General features: G+C 46.0%; 2 protein-coding genes across 2 annotated transcripts; one reads left to right on the forward strand and one right to left on the reverse strand.

The window, feature by feature from the left end:
- Position 1: 1 nt before the first annotated feature.
- arl6ip6 (ADP-ribosylation factor-like 6 interacting protein 6) lies at positions 2 to 8,079 on the reverse strand. Its single transcript, XM_086147450.1, has 4 exons — positions 7,837 to 8,079; positions 1,497 to 1,550; positions 1,086 to 1,191; positions 2 to 1,003 (listed from the first exon to the last, which is right to left on the reverse strand). The coding sequence occupies exons 1-4, from the start codon at positions 8,003 to 8,005 to the stop codon at positions 919 to 921; spliced, it is 414 nt and encodes a 137-aa protein (XP_086003576.1). The 5' UTR covers positions 8,006 to 8,079; the 3' UTR covers positions 2 to 918.
- Positions 8,080 to 10,652: 2,573 nt separating this feature from the next.
- Positions 10,653 to 24,580, forward strand: arhgap1 (Rho GTPase activating protein 1). Its single transcript, XM_086147829.1, has 13 exons — positions 10,653 to 10,776; positions 15,969 to 16,154; positions 16,472 to 16,573; positions 16,698 to 16,785; positions 17,911 to 18,042; positions 18,244 to 18,330; positions 19,730 to 19,828; positions 19,987 to 20,094; positions 20,299 to 20,375; positions 20,456 to 20,533; positions 21,150 to 21,278; positions 21,657 to 21,760; positions 23,292 to 24,580. Exons 2-13 carry the CDS (start codon positions 16,031 to 16,033, stop codon positions 23,457 to 23,459), a joined length of 1,296 nt encoding a protein of 431 aa, XP_086003955.1. The 5' UTR covers positions 10,653 to 10,776; positions 15,969 to 16,030; the 3' UTR covers positions 23,460 to 24,580.
- Positions 24,581 to 25,633: the final 1,053 nt, after the last annotated feature.

Below are 25,633 nucleotides of genomic sequence, written 5' to 3' on the forward strand. Positions count from 1 at the left end.
GACCTGTTTGGTAGTAAATTTAATATGTATACATAAAAACCACAATCCCTGAAACTAAAAATACAAATACATGAAGTGCAGAATAGAACATCAATAAATGAGTAAATGATTTCTTCAGTCATTTCACAGGTTGGATGCAGGACTGACCCATGTGGTCATTGTGGAGATGTGGAGGTTCTACGTCTTTCCACATGTTCCCAGCAGGCTGCTGAGTCTTCATCCTCCACCCCTGGAACCATGTGAAGCAGCAGCTCAGACGGCATCTGTTCTGTTCTCCAGTAGACTTCACATCTTCATGTCTCTTCTATTTTGCTTCCTGTACCATACGCATGGGCCTCTGAGCACTCGTGTTTTTCCACCTTCAACATTTATCTGAGTCTCCTTTTCATTTGTTGTTCAATTTTGGATGATTTTTAGACATTTTTTTTTTTTTTAACTTTTGATTGCATGTTTTTTCCTTCAACCTAAAAGTAACAGTCGGGGTGCACATCCCAACAGGTAAATGGCTATCTGATATGTAACTTGGTACACAAAAGCAAACACCTTCAAGCTCCCGAGATAAGCTTGAGGGAGAATCTGAAGAGTCTTCTATTCAGAAGACCATCTTTTCAGCAGCGGCACTCATCGCCATCTGAACACCTCGCTGCCCTCAAATCAACCCTGCCTGATGTTTTCACCCAATCTCAGATCCATACCACTCTGCAGGACGCAGACTAATAGCTGAGGCCTGGGGCTTCTTTGAGATCACCATGTCCATTGCTTTTCAAATCCTGCACAATTTTCAATCAGGTGAGGACAATTTAACAAATGATTTTTTATCACCGTTTCATCTCATACTCTTAATTCCATTCCATGAGCCTATCAAAGTACTACTGTGTATGTGTGTGTGTCTGTGTGTGAGTATGAGAGAGAGAGTGGTCAGGCCAGGCTCCAGATGACTGTGAGCATGGCCATGGCGCCGTTGAGGAGAGCGACACCATAATCCATGTAGGCGTGGTGGTCTCTGGAGGAGAGCACAGAGACGGGTTTCCCTCTCTGTCAGTGTGATGATGTCATGGTGACGGTGATCAGATGGCGAGGCTTACCTGAAGGCCCGGCTGGGTGGGCCGCACTTAATGTATGTGAGGGTCCAAGAGAGCAGAGAGCAGACACATCCGGCCACTACTGACAGCAACATGATACTCCAGATACCTACATGTATCGCGCACACACACACACACACACACACACACACACACACACACACACACACACACACACACACACACACACACACACACACACACACACACACACACACACACACACACACACAAGTGGGGAACCTGCATAATCTGAGAGGTGACACCAAGTAGGCTGCATCTCATAGGCATCTAGGAGCAATGTAGGGGTCTGATGCCATGCTGAAGGGCACATTGGCAGTGCCCCTGGTGGGTGTTTAAGCACCAACCCAGTCAACTCCTGAGTGATGAACACCTTCAATGTCTGCTACTCACCCAGCAGCCTCTCCTCCAAGCCATCAGGCCTCCTCACCGTCTCCGTCCGCAGCTCTGAAACAGGCACGTCACCAGGGATTACAACTTTCAACCACCTGACTTTAAAACGTCTGAGCTCAGATGTCATACTACTGTACCTTGACTTCCATGTATGTATACTTTTGTTGGTATTCAACAGTACTTCTAAATTATTTTTTGTTACGTCCCCCCCAGGAAGAAACCAAATTTTCACACCCCCCCCATGCAACTTGTTAGAGTTTTCTCACTATATTTATAAATATGTTATTTCAATTACTCACAAGATGACAACCAGACATGTTTTCTCTCTTTGAGCACAGCCGTCCGTGAACAGGAACATATCCTTCCTGAGCATAATTTTGTTTCTGAAGCACAGTACAGTTGTCCTTGAACTAGGAACCTAGCCTCCCTGAGCATATCATCCTTAGACAACACATCACAAAGGAACTGTTTAAAAAACTATGCACAGGTGCAGCATGAGCTGACCTCACTCCTGTATGACTATGCATGAACCGTATTATCCAATGAAAGTTGTTATGTAAATAAACACACTCACACATTAAAAAGCCGAGCAAGAAGGAACTCAGTGGGATTCTCTGGATCTTGTCTCGAAAGAGGGCGCTGAGTCTCCTCTTTACAGGCTTCAACCTAGACCAGCATGAATTAGAGTTACTCTCCAACCCAACTATAAATAGTATCATTTGTCTGAAATGTAAAAAAAAAAAACCTTCTTTAAACTATAAACATTATTTTGACTGACTGAACCATTTAATACTGAAAAAAATAATAGACTCAATAAAAAATCATACATTTTTATTGATCAGCAACATTAACTCAGGAGCACAATATTGTAGCGAGTCACGAATGTTGGAGTTTATATTGATGTTTTCTGTGTGATTTTGGGGTTGAGCAAAGGAAACAGCTAAAGGCTAAGATGCTGGACACAAAGTCATTGAGGCTCCAGAAACAGGCCCAAGATGCCTATAAGAACAAGGACAAGGAGGTTAAAAAGACAGCAAAGAGTAACAAAAGGGCCTTTGTTTAGATGTTAGCTCGCAAAGCAGAATGGGCAGCTGCAAGAGATGAAATAAGTGCTGTATACAAAATCACTAAACAACTCTGTGGCAAGAAAACCGGCCAATCTGCTCCTATAAAAGACAATGAAGGGAACAACTTCTTAACAGAGAGTGAACAGTCAGCAAGATGGGTACAGCACTTCAGTGAAGTCCTCAACTGCCCCGAGCCAGAACACCCTGCTACCCCAACACCTGCAAACAACACACTCAACATCAACACCAGCCCCCCAGCTGTAACAGAAGTCAAGAGTGCCATCAAAGCAACAAAGAATGGGAGAGCCGCAGGCATAGATTCCATTCACGCCGAAATGCTGAAGGCTGACCTCAACACCGCAGCCAAAATCCTCACAGACCTGTTCAAGAACATCTGGGAAAAAATTGCCCTTCAAGTCCTTGGAGGAGGAGTTCAAGGTAGCCAGAGCCAGAGAGGTGGTGCTGTACAGGGATTCCAGCGATCCGAAGGTGGAAGGTCCAGGTAAGGACGGGCAGAAAGTGGAAGGCAGAAGAGGCTGTACAAACAGCTGAAGCTAGGCTGCTCCATAGGACTCTGGTGGGAGTCGTCACACGGGGCCGAGCTGGCCTAGGTTCCTTCCCAACCCCCCAAATGAACACCAGGGGGAAGGAGAGGAGGCCCCTGGTCCAGGAGGAGGTAAGAGCAGCTGTGGAGGAATCAACATCTTGCAAGGCGGTGGGCATGAGACAGCAGGGAGCTGATGGGAAAATGCGCTTGCGAGGAAAGTTACCTGAATGGAGATCTGGAAAGCTGAGCCCCATCGCATCAAATTTCTTGTCCGGGCAGTGTATGATGTGCTGCCCAGTCCATCGAACCTGCATACTTGGGGCTTAGCAGAGTCGCCAGCCCAGTGTTCTAAGAGAGGCACCTTAGAACACGTCCTAAGCTGCTGCACCACAGCATTAGGAGAAGGGCGCTACCGATGGAGGCATGACCAGGTCCTGAAGACCATCACTGAGGCACTCAGCACAGGGTTGGTTTGGGCAAAGCAGTTCCGCCCTGCCAAGAACTCCATTGGCTTTGTCAGGGCTGGGGAGCAGGCGGCCACAGCTAAAAGAACACCAGCAGGCATCCTGACATCTGCAAGAGACTGGCAGCTGCTAGTGGACCTTGAAAAACAGCTTAAGTTCCCTAGCCATAGTGCAACCACCACCCTCCGTCCTGACGTTGTCCTTGTATCAGAGGCCACCAAGCAAGTGGTAATGCTGGAGTTGACCGTCCCGTGGGAAGACCGCCTGGAAGAGGCTTTTGAGAGGAAGCTATCCAAGTACACGGGACTGGTCAGTGAGTGCCAGCAAGCAGGATGGAGGGCAAAATGCCTTCCAGTGGAGGTGGGCTGCAGGGGCTTTGCGGCCCGGTCCTATGCCAGCGCTCTGGGTTGTCTGGGCATTGTCGGGCAGCATAGGAGAAGAGCCATCCACAATACCACCGAAGCGGCAGAGAGGGCCTCAAGATGGCTGTGGCTCAAGAGAGGAGAGCCATGGAGTCATGGTAGCTAGCGTGCCAACTGGACACAAGCCGGGGTCTGATCAGCCCTGGCTGGGTCACCTGGATGAGAGTGTATGATGTTGAAAGACCCGAAACACCCAATTATCCCAGGAACATCACTGAGGATGTGCCCAGGTGCATTAGTATATGTATTAACACAGTGGGAAAAAATTGAAATTCCTGAGGACTGGGCCAGAGGCCTGATTGCCAAAAATCCCAAAGAAAGGCAATCTCCAAAACTGCAACAACTGGCGAGGCATCACATTGCTGTCCATACCATCCAAGGTCTTCTGCAGACTCTTGCTGAGCAGAATTGATGAGGCAATTGACACCAAACTGAGGCCAGAACAGGCAGGATTCAGGAATGGAAGAGGGTGCACAGACCAGATTTTCACAATACAGAACATCATTGAACAATGTCTGGAGGGGAGTACCTCAGGGGAGTAGGTTCCCATTTGCTTTGCAGTCATTTGGCAGACGCTTTCATCCAAAGTGACTTACAGTGGAGGTGGCAGGGATTGAACCCAGGACTTCATGCACGCGCTCTACCACTGAGCTGCAACACCTTTATGCTTATTTGAATTTGCAATCATGGGGGTAGGTTCCTGTTTAAGGACGAAGACCATTTGTGCTCGCATGTCCTGCTGTCTTGTGTGTCTGTCATGTGAGCAGTCGAAATAACACAGCTATAAATATAGCGAGAAAACTAACAGGAACGCTCTCAAAAGCATCAGGACTAAAGATGAACTTAAATAAGTCAGTATTATTCCCAATTAAAAGAATGCAACCTATCGGAGATAAGTGGTATTCCTGTTAAGGATACGATCACATATCTGGGGATTAACATTGAGAAAAATGAAAAATCCCATAATGATTTAAACTCTGACCCTATCGTTGAATAAATTAGAAAAAAGTTTCAGAAAAAAAATGGATGAAATCTTATTCAATTTCATATGGAAGAATAAATGCCAATATCTTAGAAAAGAGGTCTTATGTAATATGAGACAGAATGGGAGGATGGAGGCTCTAAGCTTTGAAACATTGAACAATACCTTTAAAATTAAATGGTTAACAAAACTAATGAATGAAGAAGATAATATTTGGAATGCCATCCCAAATTTCATTTTTAACTAATTTGGAGGACTCAAACTCCTGTTAAAATGTGACTCCAATCCTGATAAACTACCAGTGAAATTAGCAAATTTTCACAAGCAGGCTCTGCTGGCATGGAAGGGGTTGTACAAAAATAATTTTTCACCCATAAATTATGACATTTGGAATAACAGGAGTATTCAGTATAAAAAGAAATCGTCATATTATAAAAGCTGAATCGACAACAGTATCATTCTGGTTTTACAACTTATGAAGGCTAATGGTCAATCGTTATTATATGAAGAATTTATTGCTAAATTTGATATTGCTGTTCCACAAAAAGAATATGACAATAATATATATGTAATGCTATTTCAAGAAGTGTTTGCAACTGCTTATTGGTGCCACAGCAGAGCGTCGTGTGTCAATTCTGAATGAGGATCTTTCTGGGAAGGGTGGATGCTACAAAGGACAAATGTTCAAATAAAGACATTAGGCATCTTTTGGTAGATGAAATTATTTTTGGTTCTCTTTATATATAAGGATTTAAATTTGAATAAAATATGGCTGAGTCGTAAAAAAATCTGTCAAAACAATAAAATCAAGGAAGTAACACAAGGAAGTTACAGACTTCCTTGTGTAGGAGGTCTGTGACAAAATTACATACAAAAAATACCCAGCAAAAAAAAACCAAAACATTAGAATGATTTAGAATTGATATTGATGACTCCTGTGATTTCTGCGGTATTCATGAAGAATCTACTTTACATTTATTTTACTATAGCTTGTACTCACAACTGTTCTGGACAAATGCACAAGCCTTCATCGAGAGAAGAAGTGGATTCTCACTGCAGCTGCAGGATAAGAACATTTTTCTTTATAATGACGACTGCACCAGGGAAATTGACTTTGTTTCTTTTCTACAACTTGTGTTGCTTTTGGGAAAATTTCACATTCATAAAAGGAAATGGAGTTACAGCAAACCAAACTTCACAGTATTTCTATAGGAAATTGATCAACATAGCACTACTATAAATGGACTTCAGAACCTGAAGGCAGTGAGAACATAATAACAATAACAATGTATCGTTTATTAATCCCCAAGGGGAATTTCGTTCTCTGCAATTAACCCATCATGGATGAACCATGAGCAGTAGGCTGCTGTCGACCAGCGCCAGGGAAGCAGTTAGGGGTTCACTGTCTTGCTCAACAACACTTCGACACACGAGGAGGAGCCGGGAATCGGACCAGGAATGTTTAGTTCCAAAGATGATTGCTCTACCTCCTGTACCACGCCGCCCCGAACCAACAGACTTTATTTTGGAAAAATTTGTTTGACATATTTGGTTATGTGTTTACCCGTGTAGAAAGTAGGTGTTTTACGAGTTATACTCTTTCTGCCTTTTTAATTTTGTATATTTTTATTTTTGTGTTTCCCTGGCTAAGCAGATTTGTGTATATATATTTGTTAATGTAAAAAAAAAAGCTAATACTCTAAGCACACTCTGACAATGAGAGAGGCACTGCCACCTACTGTGGATGTGCAATTAAACTTATGCTTAAAAATAAGCATGCCCCCCCCCCACCACCAGTGCCACCACCACCACCAGACACACACACACACGCGCACGCACGCACACACACACACACACACACACACACACACACACACACACACACACACACACACACACTCTCAGCAATGGTACACATCAAAACCCTTATTAGACCAGCTGTTCCTGGGCACCTGCATCTCATTGGAGAAGTTGTTTTTTCTTTAACATATCTATACACACAACTAATCTCTTTAGCCAAGGGAAACACATAAAAATAAATACACAAAAATCAGACAGCCATATAAAGAGTATGACTAAAATGCTTTCTACACACAAATATAAAAAAATATATAAATGTAAATATAAAAAAAAAAAATCCAAAATAAAATTATTTCTTACTGCCTTCCAGTTTTGAAGTCCATTTAAAGTGGTGCTGTAGTGATCAATTTTCTGTAGAAAGGCTGTGAAGTTTGGTTTGCTGTGATCCATTTCTTTTTGTGAATATGAAAGTTCATGAAAGAGCAACACAAGTTGTACAAAAGAAAGTCCTTATCCTTGGTGAGGTCTTCATTGGAGAGAAAAATTTCCTCATCCCGCAGTTGCAGTGACAATCCAGTTCTCCTATCAAGAAAGACCTGTGCATTCAATCAAAATAGTTGGAAGTACAAACAAAAGTAAAATAAATATAAAATCGATTCTACATGTATACCACAGAAATCACCAGAGTCATCAATATCAATCCTAAAACTTTGTCATGTTTTTTTGCTGGGTATGTGTTGTGTGCCATTTTAAAAGATACATCCCCTTGGAGAAGTGCTACACTTCTATCAGACGTCCTGCCTGCGCCCCGCTGGCCTCCTGGTGAGGTTTCAGAAGACCAGGCCATTTCTTACGTTTCGAGCAATGACGTCACGGCCACTCACGGACCAGAGGTCTTCTCCACCTGACGTGAGCTGCAGGTCCACGGTGACGTTTTTCCGGTGTTTATGTAAATAAAGACGGGGGCTGAGCAACGCTCGACTGACCGGAAACACTAGCCAACCGCCAATCAAACTCGAGATGCGTATGTGCGTGAGCCTCAGCGCACGCGCGCTTACCTTTCAGCACCGGGTAGAAGAGCCCGCACACCAAGCCGGCTACGCACACCAATGCGGCGGAGCCGAGCGCCGCCAGCGTTGTTCCGGGCCCGCTCCGTCCTCCTCCAGCAGCTCCGTCCTCCTCTGGCGCGTCCCCTCCAGCAGGGCTAACCGCAGCTCCGATCTCCATCTGCTCCCGCTACGTGTCCGGCTCCGAGTTCAGCTCCCGGTTTCCGCCCCCTGCGCCTCGTTGTGATCTGACTTCCGGGTGTCCCAGGGGGCCCTTGCTCTCGTGTTTTCCCAGCCGCACTTCCGCAAACACGGTTGTCCCTCGGGCTTTCCGTTCCTTTAGTTTCGCCTACCACAGGTCCGAGGAAATCTCATGATTAGATTAGATTAGATTCAACTTTATTTTCATTACACATTAAAAGATGTAGAGTAACCAAATGCAATTAGCATCTAATCAGAAGTGCATATATACAGAATGTGCAGTATTTACAAAGAAATGCAGTATTATTATCATTTTTTTTATTGCAATTTCCTTTCTTTTTTTTTTACAACTATTGCAAGTATGGCGGATAATTGTTATGTGCAGATTATGTACAAATAGGTTGTGATTAGTATGATTAACAGATGGCAATATACAGATGGAACTATAAATATGCAAGTGTCTTATGAAACTACAGAATGGATAATATAGTGATACTATATGAACAATTATACAGACTATACAGAATTTTACAGAATATTTAAGTAGTGTAACCAAATGAGCAGCTGCAAAATGCTATTGAAGAGAATATGTTATAACCACTTATACAGCTATGAGAAATTCAGATTGCTACACAGAGCTGAGAGGAGTGCAGCCAACAGGTGCTGGTAAGGATAAGAGGATAAGAGGGTGATGATGATCACCTATGGGCAGAGTTCAGTAGGTTGACCACTGTGGGTAAAAAGCTATTCCTGAAGCTGCTTGTTTTGGTTTGCAGGGTCCTGAAACACCTCTTTGAGGGAAGGAGCTGAAAGAGTCTGTTAGCTGGATGAGAGGAGTCTTTGAGAATGCTGCGCGCCCAGTGCAGTATTCTCTTCTTACAGACATCCCCTATAGCAGAAAGTTGAGTGCCTGTGGTGCATTGGGCTGTTTTCACCACCCTCTGTAATGCCTTGCAATCTGTGACAGAGCAATTTCTATACCAAACTCTCACACATTTGGTCAGGATGCTCTGTATCGCACAGCAGTAGAGGTTACCCAGGATGTCAGCAGACAGATGGTTCATTTTCAGAGTCCTCAGAAAGAAAAGACGCTGATGGGTCTTCTTAATCAGGTTGGAGGTACTAGTTGTCCAGGGCAGGCTCTCAGAGATGTGGGTCCCCAGGAATGTGAAGCTGGAGACTTGTTCCACTTCACTTCCATTAATGTGGCATGGGTGTCTCCTTTCTTCTTTCTGAAGTCCACAATGATGGGGGTGGCATGGCTGGGAGGAACTGAGCATTCCTGGTTTAATTCCTCCTCGTGTGTTGCTGAGTAAGGCACTGCTCCCTGGCGCTGTTCGACGGCAGCCTACTACTCATGGTTCATCCATGATGGGTTAATTGCAGAGAACAAATTTCCCAATGGGGATTAATAAAGGATAAATCCTTATTATTGCTGGTGTTGAGGAGCAGGTTGTTGTCTGCATATCATACTGCTAGATTGTTTACCTCTGCCCTGTATTCAGACTCATTGTCGTCGATGAATCCAATCACTGTTGTATCATCTGAACACTTTATGATGGCATTGGATCCAAACATTGGTCTACAGTCATGAGAGAAGAGGGAGTAGATGAAGGGGCTCATCACACATCCCTGGGGAGTGCCCATGCTGACTGAGATGGAGGTGGATGTGTTGCAGTCTGACCTGACATGTTGGGAACCGTTGGTTAGAAAGTCCATGATTCAGTTACAGAGGGAGGCATTGATTCCTAGATCCACAAGTTTTATGATTAACTTGGAGGCGATGACTGTGTTGAATGCTGAGCTGAAGTCAACAAACAGCATCCTAGCATAGGTGTTATTGTTATCCAGGTGTGCGGGCTGTAGCAGGTGGTACAGACTCTATACCAGGTGTTACAGACTGCAGTGCTGTGGATATAGCATCCTCTGTACTCCAAGAGACACTACAAGAGACACTTGGTGGAGGTCCTGGGCAGGCTGTGCTCTCAGACGAGACTGAAGACATACTTTAATCATATATATTATATACATTTAATTTAATTCACAACGATCTGTCAAAAAGAATGTTGCATCTAAAAACCAGTATCCATTTATGTTTTTGCGACAATACATGTGGATTACCGTCTTTGGTCTTGATGTGTCTTCTGTAATTCATATTACATTTTCCTACGATCAGAGGGTGGTTGGCAGTTAGATCCTCAGTGCCTCTGTGTGTGTGTGTGTGTGTGTGTGTGTGTGTGTGTGTGTGTGTGCGCTTACCCAATGGGTGAATGAGAAGACCATATTTAGCACACCCATTTATTAACTAATTTAATCGTGATTCTTCAACAATGAAGGGAGTGTTCAGAAGGAATCCAAACAATACGGTGAATTCAGATGCTAACACAATTTGTTTCTCTATTAAAATTTAGATGACATACATTAATGGCCCTGGATACAAATACACAATTACTTTACGGGTCACTTTAAAAACTTTTCATGTTGCGTTTGTCTCTGGTGAACAGAAGAACAGGTGGCGCGGACACAAACACTTGTAGGTGTAATTTTCCATCCAAGCCACTAGACAGCGCGCGCACTACGTACGAGCCTTCACCCCGATAAGGGCGCTGGGAGTGCAAATGCAAAACTATTTTGAAAAGACCAAACCGGAAAAGGTGTTCACACCGATTGTCAACAGCGTACGTGGAGACAGCGGGCGACGGCGATCTAGTCGAGGCTCGAAGGGAGTACGTAGGAGCGACGGAAAAAGAGGTAAAAACAAAAATGCCTTTTCTAAGCCCATGTCTTGATAACGAAAGCTAGCAGGGCGGGTCATGACAGCAGACACCCACCGTCTGGTCACGGGGCTCATTAATGGCTGTAATATATTTGTCACCGGGTCCATTCGCCTCGATACGATCGCTAATTTTTGCAATTCCACGGAGAAAACCCCGCCGTATCTCGCGGGGTCGGAGACTTCACCGAAGCAGCCCCTCCGGCGGGTTAATGGGTTAGCTTAGCCTTTAGCCTCAGCAACTAGCTGAAGGTAACGCTTGTTACGTCAGCGCGCTGAGCACCCGCGACTCGGCGGCTGCTTGCAGTGCTCGCAGCTCAGGTGAGCGGTGTGGGCAGGTGAACCAGGTGAGCGTTGGAAAAACTGTCAGTCTCTGTACCTGGGCTGCTCTGTGAATCAGACGAGTCACCAAAGTCAAGCGCATTTAAATAAACTAGCTCCACAAACAAACACATATTCTATGTATACATTGCCCCCTTGAGCGGAAATTCAAGCTACAGAACCAGGACTGAGAGACAAGCAGTCTACAGGTGAGGAGACGCCTAAGTGGTTATTAATTGGTAACTCGCTATTTCCATCAGACTCAGAATGACTTTATTGACTCCCAAGGGGAAATTGCCTTTTGTTACAGTAGCTGCTCCTGCTCAAAGAGTACAAGTATACCTGAATGTATGTATTTCTTTATGAATTGTCACCCCTACATCCACTGCAAGAAAATCAAAATGAATCTGAAGCTGTTTTTGGAAGCTCATTGTAACACGGGGGCCACAGTCATCTTAGTGTTGTCCACATCTGTATCTTCTGCATCTTCTTCTGCTGGAAGCCTATGGACTTCCAGCAGAAGAGACTTGACCACACTGGTGGTCTAATGTGTGTATTTGTATAGGGTGGACAGAGATATGTTAATCCATGGCATCTAGATTTGATGAATTGCAACAGCAGGGCTGGGCAGAGTGGAAAATTACTAGAGGAGAAGATCTGTCCCCGGAGCACAGGTCAAACCCCACCACCAACTTACCGAGGTGTGCTACCACTGTGACACCGGCTGTGAAATGACTTCTGGGATCATTTTGAGAAGCTGTGTATCCAAATGATTAGACAAATCACACATCCGTCTCCAGAGATAACTGGGGCAGCCATGGCTCCCTTGCTTTTTTTCGGCAGTTGAGCGGTGCAGCAGAGTGAACCACTGTCTCTCATGTGAAGCATCGATATAATTATTTCTGAGGAAGACATTCGGAGGTTTTGGGCGCTCGCTCCCCACTCTCTGGACAGATGCAGGCTGTGATAAGAGCTCTTGTCTTACTGTCTTACAGGGCCACAGAGGGTCTGAGCCGTCTTTTCCGCAGTCTTGTTTCTCTGCCATTTTGCAGCAAACCAATTTTCAACCCCCTGAAGCAACTTTGACTAAGCTGCTTTCCTCTGCTGCAGTGTTGTGATAAAGAGGAGAGATGGAGGGGACTGGAAGAGCTGGGTCCTTGTGTAGACTCTGTCTGCTCCCATGTAGACAGAGATTGTGTGTGTGCATGTGTGTGTTGACACAGGAGCACAGGTGATGTGCGGGGACGGCAGGGCTGGTATCTGGATGTTGGCCTGTTGTAATGTGGTCAGAGATCCTGGTTAGAGGAAGCAGCTGCAAGGCTGAGATGATCATGGCTGCCTCGGGGTCAGACTGACCCCCATCAGAGGCTCTTCTGACCTCTGACCACTAATTTATTTGTACATGACTCTCACAGACACACACTAACACACCGGCCTATTCTCAGTTAAATAGCTTATACTATAATGTCTTATAATGTCTTTTATATAGCTGTATGTTATTTTTTTTCCTTTATATTCTGCTATTCTGTCTTTCCCTGAGGTGAGGTCTAGTGATGATGGGGTCATTTTTTTTTTATATTTTGGAGAAACTCCTTGATAACATTCTGGTAAATTCCGTCTGGTCGTCAATATTTATGGGTATTTGTTCTTACGTCTTGCACATTCTGAAAGTATGTTTGTGCATTCATTTGAGTTTTGAAGGGCATTCCTCCAAGACCGTAATCTTCTTTCTCTTCAGATGGTAAAAGAATGAGTCGTTTAAAATAACTCAAACAATCATTGAATGAATGAATGGCAAACCCCCAGAATTCTTAGGATGAAGAGCATAAAGTAGAGATTCTCCACTAATATTAGACAAATATGGTTAAATAGGTCATTGCAAGATTGCAATGAATTCTGAAAATGGTTTTTACTCCTGTCATTTGTATCGGCTCGGCCCCGTGAAGCATGCCTATCCTCTGCTTTAACTCAGTTGACTGGCCAACTCAGGTCCTATATGTGCCCGAGTACAAATCAAGTCATGGCTTATAATTCTGGCGGCCAGGCAGAAAGTTCACATTATGGATGAACACATTAATCACCCCCATGAAATCTTTGGGGCCACTGTGCTGTTTGCAGTGTGTGCGTGTGTGCGTGTGTGCATGTGTGCGTGTGTGCGTGTGTGCGTGCGTGCGTGCGTGCGCGCGTGCACGTGCGCGTACCTTATGCCTCACATATGCAAACACACTGGCATCCCTGTCGCTGACAGTTTTCGTACCAACGCCCCAGATCAGAGGCAGGCCTTTGACTGAGTGATGCCCTGCCCTCCATCAGTTTAGAGGTCTGGATCAGGCTGCTGCGTGTTTAGTCACAAGGGCCAATCAGGAGACGAGACCCTCAGGGGAGCTGGTTCGCATAGCTCAAAGATGGGGTTGTTCTGGATGCTGGAAATGTTTTCTGGAAACACGTAGAAGATTGCAGTGTGTTTCTCTTGGTATTTTTTGTTAGTGAGGAGGATGGAGAGGATCAGGAAGGGGAGACAGCACACGCTTGTTCTGGTGATAAAGAGAGATGGTTTGATGGAGGTAATGTTGGTGGGATGGAGAAGATCTGGTTAGAAGGATGCTTTGGTTGGAGCTGCCAGGCAGGAGGTCTAGAGGAAAAACAGGAGGTTTATGGACAGGAAGGGAGTTGGTGTGAGAGGGGCAGATGGAGGTGATTTGATGTGGGTTTGATTAAGGAAGATTATTGATTCGCGATGGCAGGGAATAGCAGGAAGAAGAAATGTGGTTGGTAGCTGGTGGTTTGGTTTCTACTAATATTAGATACTAATAATATCAGGTTTGTGATGCCTGGCTGAGAACATGTTCATAAAGTTTATATAAAAAATGAGATGTAAAGTTTCCTCATCAGCATACAAAGGAAACTGACTGCGTCCCTGATTTATCGGTTGGTCTCGTCTTACCCTTTTCTGTGCCCCGTCTGGTTTTGTCACCTGTCTGGATATGGGAAATGATGGTCCTTGAGGCGGCCTGTCTGGGCCTGCCCTGTGAATATGTCCCCTTCTGGGTTCAGAACTCCTGCCATGCAGACCACCAGTGGAGGTTTGGAGGCAGATGAGTAGACCTGGCTGAGCTCTTAGGGCCTGCCAAGGAGAACCAAACTGTTACCCATCACTATCCTCCCTACACTGTCCTCTGTGACAGTGGCTTGTTCCTGCCGACATGCATGATGGCTCGGTCTGCGGCAGTAGGCAGCAAGGCGCAGGCTGCACGAAGCAGGCAATCCACTATGACTTCTGGTTAGTTGCGATATTTATTTAACGCAGCATTCCGTCGGAGAGCATACCATCACTGAGTGGGGAGAGTGAAGTGTATGTGTCTGTACGTGTGTGTATGTGTGGGGGGGGGTGAGCAGGAGAGAAGGATGTGTAAAGCAGAGTAAGAAACATGATGAGGAGCAGGAGCAGAGTCGTGGTTGCTCAGCAGCTGCTGGTGGATGTTCTGCAGAGGCTGGGGTTCAGGAAGGACCACAGCATCCTCACATACCTGCCATCTCTGCCTTTCTCTGTGCTGTGTCCTCACAGCCCACATCAAGAATCACCTCATCTTCTGTTCAGCAGGCTGTTGTGTCCTTAGCAGCCTTCGGATCCCGTCTCTGCCAGCGGTCATTTGAAGAACATTCTGGTAGACTAACGATTGTTTTTAAAACCACCTGCCAAATGAAGACTTTGATTTCATCATTTGTAAAAATATGTAGCTTGAAATTCAGATGAAAGCGTGTAAAAACAATGAAATATGTGAGAATGTGCCAGGGTTCATGTGTGAAGAGTGGTGGGAGGTTGCTAAGCTGTCACTGAAGGTAGGGGAGCTGTAGGATGGAAATCTCTGCACTCATTTGGGTTCAGGAGCCCTCTAGGACCCTGAGAAAATCTGGGGGGGGGATGGCTCCTGGTCTTCTCCTCACTTAGGACCAAACATGGTCATGCAGACCTGGAATCGCCTCCGTCATGGTGCCAGACCACGGCAGTCCTCCAATTTCTCAATGGGAGCCAAACACTCCTGAGCTTTGCGCCTTCCTCCTCTTCCTCCTCATCCTCCTCCTCTTCCCTGCATGTCTGCCGCTCTCAGATTATGACATTAAGAGGTGAATCATGAAGGATTTTAAATATCTTCTCATCTTCTGACCCTTCTGACACACTCAGGCCTTTGAGACAAAGAAAGAAATGAAAAATGTTTTTTTGTTGCATTTTTAAATCATCCCCAGTTCAGCCCTCCATTCAGGAGTTGGTTAGGGACCTCCAGCCCACCAGGTCACTCACCACAGGATATGAGGAGGAAATGGTGGCGTGTGTCATGCTTATCCATCCATGTCCTCATCTTATCCCTCATCCAAACAGCATTTAGATGGAAGGTCCTCTTTAAATATATTAATTATTTTTGTTAAACTCCTTGAGGGCCAACAGTATTTGTTTATTCAGCCCCATGGTTAATCTTCCACACTAATACGCACTTGTAAAAAGTAGTAGAGGTGCACAAAGCTGTAAATGTGGACCTTCTTGTCTGTATGAGTGGCAAATTCTGTCCAAAGTGGATTTTGAATAAACCGATCCAAAGGTCAGAGGATCAGATGTCTCAGTGGGTTGTCCAGGACACATTCATGTGTACATCTGTATCTCATTAATGCTCATGCACTCTCTCAATTCATCCAGCCGGTTGAGGAGGGCGTCCACATGGGCCTCCTCATGCACACCAGTCTTAGAATGAACCCTGGTAGAGAAGCATCTGTCTCACACACCGGTGGAGGAGGTGTTCTGAATAGTGGATGCTGCCTGAAGGAACCTGTCAGTAAGTGTGTCCATCTGTTGCAGGACGCTCTGTAGAGGCCTCTACCTGCAGGCTTGTGTGCTGAGCGCCTTTTGTGGAGTGTGCCATGTCTTCAGAGCTGCTGGTAGATTTGGGTGAGGACCCAGCTACTGCACAGCTAGGACAGTTGAAGCTGGCCCCCATCGAGGACCAGCAGTGGCCTGCTGACGATGCCACTCTCAGCCAGTCAGGTGAGAAAGCAGGCACACACACTCTCAAAGACAGAGATACACACACAAACACCGTGTAGTATGTGCCGAGCACAAAGTGATTGTGTTTGAGGTGTCCATTTTAACACGTCAATGTTCCTGACGCTTCCTTCAGAACGGACAGAGACTGAGATGTCTACATGAGGGCTTTGAGTCACAGACTCCTCCATAATGCACTTCTATATTTCTAATTTGTCTGTACAGCCACACTCTCAGATACCACACAGAGACAACCTAGGCAATTTAAACAGTGGTGTGTGTGTGTGCGCGTGTGTGTGTGTGTGTGCCGCCCACCTCAGAGATGGAGCTTTCTTCTCAAGTGTTTGACGCGGGCTCCCCCCACCTTCCCTGGGACCACCCTTTCTATGACATCGCCAGGCACCAGATCATTGAAGTGGCAGGTGAGTCTCCTGTCCTTCTCCAGCTGTCAGTGACCTTTGATTCCCGGAGTTGGTCCTGAAGCTCAAAGCCATCTAAAGGAGCTGAATGTGAAGCTCCTCTCTCTGCGTGTGTCCGTCCATCTAGGCGATGACCACTTCGGCAGAAAGGTGATTGTGTTCAATGCCTGCCGGATGCCTCCACAGCACCAGCTGGATCATCGCAAGCTTCTAATGTGAGAACAACCATGGCCACCTCCCTCTCTTGGCTGTCCTCCATCATTCAGTCCAACTCTCACTTCAGGCATCTAGCCTCTTCTCACAGCCCACCTTTAATTCCCATAAGTGACCCTACAGTGTGTCTTTGCTCTGAAAGCCGCACCTCAGCTGGAGGTCTGAAGGTGTCTGTGAGCTCTAAAATGGACCCTGCAGCCTCTCAGCCAGCACCATTACCTTTGTCAACATTTCACACAGGAAACCACTGTTTCTCTGTGCTTGGCCACAGCAGAAAATAAGTCACAGTTTTCTGCACTGCAGTTATGTGGGTCTCAGGGCAACCATGACACTGAGGTCTAACTGTCAGTGTTAGGATTGACAAACTATCTGCTGGAATAAAAAGGAGATAATTTTAGATGTACAATTAAAAAAGGACATATTAGACCTGATAAAGCTGCTTCACTGATTGTGGCTGAGCTCAAACCTAAAGATGATTATGATTGGCTCGGATTCCATCATAGAGAGAGCAAGAATCTATCTGTTATTCATCAACACTTTAAAAGGCATAAGCCAGATTGAAGGGCAGGTGAACACAGGACATAAAACAAGCAACAACGAATAAAATAAAAGTGCAAAAAGACTTAAAATCACCAGCACTATAAAAACAAGAAATCTAAACTATCTGAAAGTGCAGGACGGCACAGACAATAATAACAGTAATTAGTGAGAGAGGAAAGTGTAAAACTGACTTGTTGAATAAAGTCATACTGGCTGGAAGGCCAAGGAATCAAAGACCTCCCTGCATGTTTTCAAAGCAGTTTCATTGTGATCTGATTGTCCCTGTCAAGATAATTTGATCTGATTTAGAAGCTAAAGTTAATATGTAACGGTATTATATTGGTAAAATCAACTCCATTTTGTATAGCTCTCAGGAATCGTCTAAAATCTGGATGGCTGGGTTATCACTGATGATTTCTCATATCAAATGAAACCATGGAAATAGCTCTAGCTCCTCCTTTCAGTGACAAGGAACTGCAACAAGGATTTCAAAATAAAAGCCGAAATGTGGCTCAGGTCCAATTCACTGTTGATGTAGCACTGTTCTGTAAGGCCTAGTGATGAACAGTGTGTTGCATGGTGTGCAGGTATTTGAAGGGGACCTTGGACCAGTATGTGGAGAGCGACTACACCCTCATCTACTTCCACCACGGGCTAACCAGCGACAACAAGCCATCTCTTAGCTGGCTGCGAGACGCCTACCGAGAGTTTGACAGGAAGTGAGTTCCCCAGCCAGGGCTGGGAGGGTAAGGGGGTTGTCCTTTTGTAAGGATGGTCCTTTTTTATTTAGAAATCTTTGGAGCTAATTGTGCTATTTAATGATCAAATCCCCACTTTTGTAAGAGACAAAAATCAATTACGGATAGAAAGATGAGTGTAATGCAGAAATAAAAGTGTGCAGTGTGGCTGTGTGTTTCCAGGTACAAGAAGAACATCAAGGCTCTGTACATCGTCCATCCCACCATGTTCATCAAGACTCTGCTGATCCTATTCAAGCCCATAATCAGGTATTATGATCCACGCAGCATCTCCAGTCCCTGGAGCACCAGTGAGGGGTCTCAACACTCCTCTTTAAAAACCCAGTGGTTTAAAAAACTACAAATCCCTATGAGCTCGAGGCCTGAGGAGGCACATGTTTCTGCTGACATCTAGTGGCAGACTCTGGAAATTGCTGTGTGTAAACATGGGGCGTCCCCTTTTCACAGTCCAGTTTATGACCAGTTACTTTTGGTTTTTAGTTTTTTATTTGAATGTTTTTCATAAACATGATAGTGTGAAAATAGAATAGCAAGGGAGAATTGAGTATTGAGCAGAGAACATGTCCCAGCCTCTGAAGAATGACGGAAACCATATTTCATAAATTAATTTAAGTCCAGTTGACATTGAAGGAGCTGAATGGATTAATAAATAATGAATAAAGCACAACAGCATGCAGTTGGAGCACGGGTCACACATCATCTGTTCCCTGTCTGAGCAAGTGATCACAAATGTAATAAAGCAAACACTGTGCACATTGCCTTGATTAATGCCAAAGGGCCTTGATTAATGTCAAAGGGTCTCTGGCATTCAAAGCAGCAGATGTCAGTGTGGCTGTTCAAAAAACTCAAAGAAGTAGATATGTGCTTCCACACTGAAATGAAATATGTTACCTTTTCTCCTGAGGTGCTGAGGTGCACCATATCCCCTTTTGCCAAGCAGAACCCTCTGTTCTACATGGTGCTCTGAACTAACATGTTGACAGCCATTGACAATGCCTTTTACAATAAAAGTTCCTCTTAAAAAATATAATCAAAATCTGTTGGTGCTTTAAAACACACAATGCACCAAATAAACAGAACATTTCCTATAATTCAGTGCTTTATGTGTGTGACCCTCATCAGGGTTACATTTATCTTCTCAAAGCTCTCCTACCATTGAGGACGAAAACCCAATGTTGTGACCTTCATTAAACTCAACCTAGCAGAAAACTCAAGGCCAGGTTTTCAAAAGGAAATGAAAGGTGTATCTCCACATTTCAGACTTAGACCAGATACTTCCTTTCATCCTCAGCCCCTGAAGCCCACACTCATCCTTTGTGAAAGTTGTCTGTTTTCTGCATTCTGTCGATTCAGACCTTCTTCCACCATCAGTGCAAAGTACATTATTCTTATGTCAGTGGACATGGAATATTTGATGTCACTGAGTGGCACCCAAAAAAATCAGTTGTTATGACCCCTCAAACCCCCCAAAAATATGTTTTGACATTTTCCTTCGTACAAAATGAGGTGTAGCATATCATTCTTTTCCATTATTCCAGTATAGGATGAGAATGTTTGCATTGAGTGGTGCAAGCAGAGCTGACTCTGTTCACGTGTGTGTGTGTGTTTGTGTGCACGCGTGCATATGTGTGTGCATGCGTGTGCGCAGCTTCAAGTTCGGCAGGAAGATAAACTACGTGAGTTACCTGAGTGAGCTGGAGGACGTGGTGAAATGTGATCAGCTGCTCATCCCAGCCCGAGTCAAAGAGTAAGGAAATCAATGTCGTCCTTCCACCTAGGGTTAAATGATCCTGATGGGTCATGAGCAGCTTCTTTCTCATCTGCCCAGGCCATTCAGCCTGGATTGCTGGTTGGAGTCATGGCTAGGTGCTGATCTTGATAACTCACTCGCTCTCCTGTTTGTAGGTATGACAACAAGCTGAGGGCCTCCCTGAAACCCAGCAGCCAGCCCTCGCTGTCCCCGCCCTGCAGCCCGCCCCTACCCGATCAGGTCTTCGGGGTCCCACTGGATATGTAAGTATCTTACCCTGGGCCTCCAGACAGCAGGAACATTTCCCACCTGTAAGAATGGTGTACTATCAGACCTTGGATGCTATGTCCTCACTGTTTGCACAAAGGTCCAGAGGTGACAAGATCTGACAAAAGAAAGATCTCCAAAGATCTGAGCAAGCGTGAGGTCTGAACCCTGCTAGTGACCATCTATGTTCTGTACCTCAGGCTCAGACAGAGGAATCCAGATGGAGACCCAGTCCCTACAGTAATGAGAGACACCATCAGCTTCCTTTCAGAGCAAGGTGATGTCTCAAACATGAACACACACGCATAGCAGTAGTTGGAGTACAGTCACCAGCAGCTCCCTGCTTGTGTTCCTCAGGTCTGGAGATCGAAGGGATATTCAGACGCTCCGCCAACGTCACCCTGGTTAAGGAGGTGCAGCACAGATACAATACAGGTAGGGTTCGAAGGTTCTCCTTCAGGGAGTGCGTGGATTTGAAGGTCCAAAGGTGTGGTTTTCTAGAGGTCCTCTGGTCTTTGGGTGAGCACAGAGACAGTCCTCATAGGACTGGTGTAGAAGGTTAGTGGTGGCAGCATCTGTAGGAGAGTTAGAGCCACACACAGTGACTGATGCAAGATATAGATGAATAGCTCAAATATTGCCTCTACTTTCAGGCATCACCTGAAAGGAAAACAACCTGCCTCAAATCTCTAGCTCCTAAGGTTGATGTCAGGTTACAACCAGAGATTTGAGGCTACATGAAGCTCATCATTTCCAGTTTTACATGTATTCTATTCTGAAGTCCACTGGACATGAATGTCGCCTGGGGGTCCTCTGCCAGAGAGGTACCACATAATGAGCTCAGGAGGGAAGCAGAACCTCTCGCTCTCAAATGTCTGCTTGGGCCATCATGAGTTATCACCTCTCGCTGAGGTCCAGATTCCTGGAGGTCAGACCTTCTCTCAAGATCCAGTTCTAACCCAGATGCAGATTGTTGTGGTGGAAGAACACATCGGTCATGGTAAGCATGAGTGTGGGTCTCTGAACATGATGATGTGTGGACCTGATGCAGGTGGGGCAGTGAACTTTAGGGAGATGGAGGACGTCCACTTGGCTGCTGTCATCCTGAAGACCTTCCTGAGGGAGCTGCCCGAGCCCCTGCTAACCTTCCAGCTCTACAACGACATTGTCAACTTCTCCAGTAGGTCCTTGGCCCTCTTAGCTGATGCCTCACTTTGACCCTCTCCCTCGGTAACACAGAACTAGACCTTGGGAACCAGTGATGAAAGTAGAGATCAGATGTTCTCCTCATTCTTTTGCTGGTCCTTGCCAGGGGTCATTTTCTGATTTGTTTTCTAAATTCAGGCCCTTTTCTTTCTAATCCTTGAAGGTCATTTGGGGTGATATTTTTCCACACAGTGTCCATTACAAGAAGGTGTTCGGCATTTTTCAGCAGTGTATCATCATTCTGTTGGATCAGGACAGAAGATTGAGAAGATAAATCTAAAAGAAGTCAATCAATGTTTGAGATAAACTCAGCTGGATGAGAAGCTAAAATCTCTGCGGACATGTGTTGCAGCGGTGACCGGGGATAACCAGGTAGCAGCAATGAAGGTGCTGGTGGAGTCCCTGCCTGAGGAGAACTACGCCTCACTCAGATACCTCATCACCTTCTTGGCACAGGTGAGGCTGCAGCTGCATCTGCAGGTTCTCTGAGTTTTCCTGACACACTTTGGCTATAACGGAGAACAGGTCCGTGAAGGAAGGACGACCTACCCTCCTCTTACTGGCTCTGGATCAGTGTTAACCATCAGTAAAACTCAGGGTTACTGTAAAATATACACACATTTATTTTTGTGTGTGCGTGTCCGTGAGTGCTTGCGTGCGTCTGTCTGTATCTGTCTTTCTTTCTTTCCTTCTTTCTATCGTCCATGCGTCCAGTTACTGACTGGACCATCCATCTTCCCACGACTTCTGGAGTCGAGTCGTGGGGGGGCAGCAGCCGGAGCAGTGAGGCCCAGACCCCCCTCTCCACCGCCACATGGTCTAGCTCCTCAGGGGGGACGCCAAAGCGTTCCCAGGCCAGTGTGGAGACATAGTTTCTCCAACATGTCCTGGGTCTTCCCTGTGGTCTCCTCCCAGATGGACTTGCACAGAATACCTCCCCTGGGAGGCGTCCAGAAGCCATCCTCTCCAGATGCCTGAGCTACCTTGTCTTACTCTCTACACGGAGGAGCAGCGGCTCTACTCCAAGCTTCTCCTGGATGACCGAACTTCTCACCCTATCTCTATGGGAGTCCGGCCACCCTGTGGAAAAAAACTCACTTTGGTCACTTGTGTCTGCAATCTCGTTCTTTCGGTCACTATCCACAACTCGTGACCATAGGTGAGAGTGGGAACGTAGATCAACTGATAAATTGAGAGCTTCGCCTTCTGGCTCTACTCCTTGTTCACCATGGCTGACCGGTACAGCTGGTCCACAGTTCCACGACCAGGACAAAAACCACACTGCTCCTCCTGGATCTGAGGTTCAAGTACCCAGCGGACCCTCTTCTCCAGCACTGCTGAATAGACCTTACCAGGGCGGATGAGCAGTGTGATTCCCCTATGGTTGGAGCACACTCTCGGATCCCTCACGGACTGTACACAGATTTGACAGAGCACTGCTGCCCAATAGGCAGCTTTTGAAGCACAAGGCACCTGGTCTCAATGTCTTCATTCCTAAATTTAATTTTTAATTTTTAATTAATCTAATTTAATTCTGGTTTGCTCCACCACCTCACTGAAGAAGGTCCCTGGTTGAATTCACACCAGGGACCTTTCTGTGTGGAGTCTTCATGTTGTCCCAGTGCCCACATGGGGTTCCCCTGGGATCTTCCTGTTATCCAAACACATGTATTTGGTTCACTGGAGGCCTGACATTGTCCAGATGTGTGAATGAATGGCTGTATTTCTCTATATGTGACCCTGCTATTGTTCGGTCAAGGGTAAACCCTCTTGCCCCATCACCGCAGGGATAGGCCCCCCAATATGTGGAACTTCAGTGCAAATCACAGTGACGGAGGTATTCTGGAGAAATTTATTTCAGAGAAAGGGCTTGATGAAAGCTGGAAGCTGTATATTTTGTATGTTCTGAATGGAGCTGTGGTCTTTAGAGTCCGAGAAGCAGCTGTACAGACCAGTCCCATCTGACGGTCTCCTCTCCTACCTGCAGGTATCATCCAGCAGTGATGTGAACAAGATGACCAACAGCAATCTTGCCGTGGTGTTTGGGCCAAACCTGCTGTGGGGGCGCGACAATGCCATGTCCCTCAGTGCCATCGGACCTATCAACAATTTCACCCGAACCCTGCTGGACCAGCAGCACCTTGTCTTCACCTAGATGAAGGTGTGTGCCCCCCACCCCCCCATCCAACCCCTCAATCAAGACCCTGCAGCGTGTAGTCTTTAGGGAACCAGATCAACCAGTCCTGAGGCTCCTCAGCCTACCTTCACACCCACATTCAGGACATTTGCCGTGGACCACTTGCATTCACCTGCCCCTGCTGTGGCCTCCAGAGTACAGTCTTAGCTCTGGGCCAATTGAGTCAGAGGCAGGGGAATTGAACTGCAGCACACTAGCCCTCTTGACCTACTGCACATCCCTCATCTACAATGGACTCAGTTTGGTGCGGGAGTTCCAGAAGGCACGTTCTCTCTGCTGCTCCAGGGTTTCCTCCTTCTACCTGGAGAGGACCCAACAATGGAGCAGGATGGAGGACTGAGGACAGCTAACAGTTGATGCTGGAACCCCTAGTTTTGTTGCCAGATGTACCTCCAGGTTGTGTGTCCTCCCTCCCAGCTCTGTGTATGTGGAACCGTGGAGCTTCAGCATGTTCATCATCTGGGCCGAAAGAACTGAAACTCCATGGCATCCAGGGCCTCGATGTTCTTGCAGCTTTAAGGCATCTTCTCACATTCAGTCATCTTTTTCAGTTGGGCTGCCCCCCCCCCTGCAGAAGCAGGCTGCAGGCTACAAAGTCTGCTGGTCTTCATGTCAAATGTGTGGGCTGGTCTTCATGTCAGCTGTGTGGGGGACTGTTCCTTTGTGAGAAGATTCCTTCAATGCCGTCGCCCTGTGCTCTACTGCTTCACCTCTAGATATGGTCCACCTGAGGAACACACCTACAGGCAAGGGCCACTTGTTGCTGGTGGTTTGTTACAAGAACAACACCGTCAAAAGCCAGGAGGGAGCACACACACACCAGGGGTTAAAAGTAGGATCTCCCTCAGGGTGTGAATGGCTTTGTCTCACTTGTAACACACGACTCAACACTATTGCACCCCACCACCCCTGACCCCTGCTATCCCCCTGAAGAACCCCCCCAGCATGCATGTCTTTTTATCTAAGTGGGTCATCATCTCCGCCAGGAGATGAACACCTTCTGTAGATGATCTGTCAGTTTTTCCTGTGCATTGTGGGTCTATGTGTGAAGTCCACTGCTTCGTGCCAAAAGAAGAAAAGAAGCAGGTTGACCAAGAGCAACCAAGAGTCAGAGAAGGTCTGAAAGTCTCAGGTTTCTGTGAGAACAACTTGGCAAAGAACATGGCGGACAATCTTTGAAATCTTTGAAGAAAAGGGTAGAACATGTGCTATATAGCAGCAGTTTAGCTTAGCTTAGTGTAGCATGTGAGCTTGTGATGATACTGTGCGTGTGTGTAAAAAAATCTGTATCGTATCAGGATGTATAATTCCTAAAGGCTGACTATTTTGTGTTGTTGTTGTTTCCCTGTTGCTTCCTACATTTTGACCAGAACGTTCATAGTCCTGTGCTTTTAGTGTTTCTCTCCCTCGTCAGGAAGTGGCTGGTCGGGCGGTGGCTCCTCAAGTAGTAGACGGTCAGGTGGTGGTTCCTCCTCCCTGCCACCGTACCATGCTCCTTGCATGGTGACATGAACAAAAATCTGAATGTCTTCTGTAGAGGTAGAGCTGAGCAGAAGAGGTAAGATCGAGGCTTGAAGCTTCCTGACACAATTCAGTTGGTCCCTGACCCTGAGATGCTTGCCTGAGGCCCCACGACTTTTGAGTCTTAAAACCTATCAGAGCTGTATCTTTGAATCCTCTCTTTTTGAAAAAGGAGTTTCCATTGAACATGGAGGTTGGAGAACCAATCCCTGACCTGGAGAATCTCCTCCAAGAAGGCCCATTCTATATTCTCTGAAACTGTGGTGGAGCCCCGTCATGCACGCACACACACACACACACACACACACCACACAGCAGACCCCCGGGTCTGTTCACCAATACACTTAAACCCCCCAGCGCCTTTGTTCCCTGTTCCTCAGTGGAACACCTTCTGACTAGGGGTTTGGAACATGTACGTGACAAGGTGTTAAACTGGTAAGGAGCTCCAAAATCTCTGCAGAGCAGATGGACCCTACAGACCAGATGCAGACCTTGTAGACTAGGCCCGGTCTGGTTCCTGCTGACCTCCAGCCGACCAACATAGAAGCTCGGCTCAGCATTCGTAAGCACTAAAAACTCACCCTACCGGCTTTGGATGGAAAGATTTGGAT

This window comes from Fistularia commersonii, chromosome 6, assembly GCF_037954325.1.
Source record: "Fistularia commersonii isolate RoL2024-O1a breed Wild chromosome 6, RoL_Fcom_v1.0, whole genome shotgun sequence".
Classification (NCBI taxonomy): domain Eukaryota; kingdom Metazoa; phylum Chordata; class Actinopteri; order Syngnathiformes; family Fistulariidae; genus Fistularia; species Fistularia commersonii.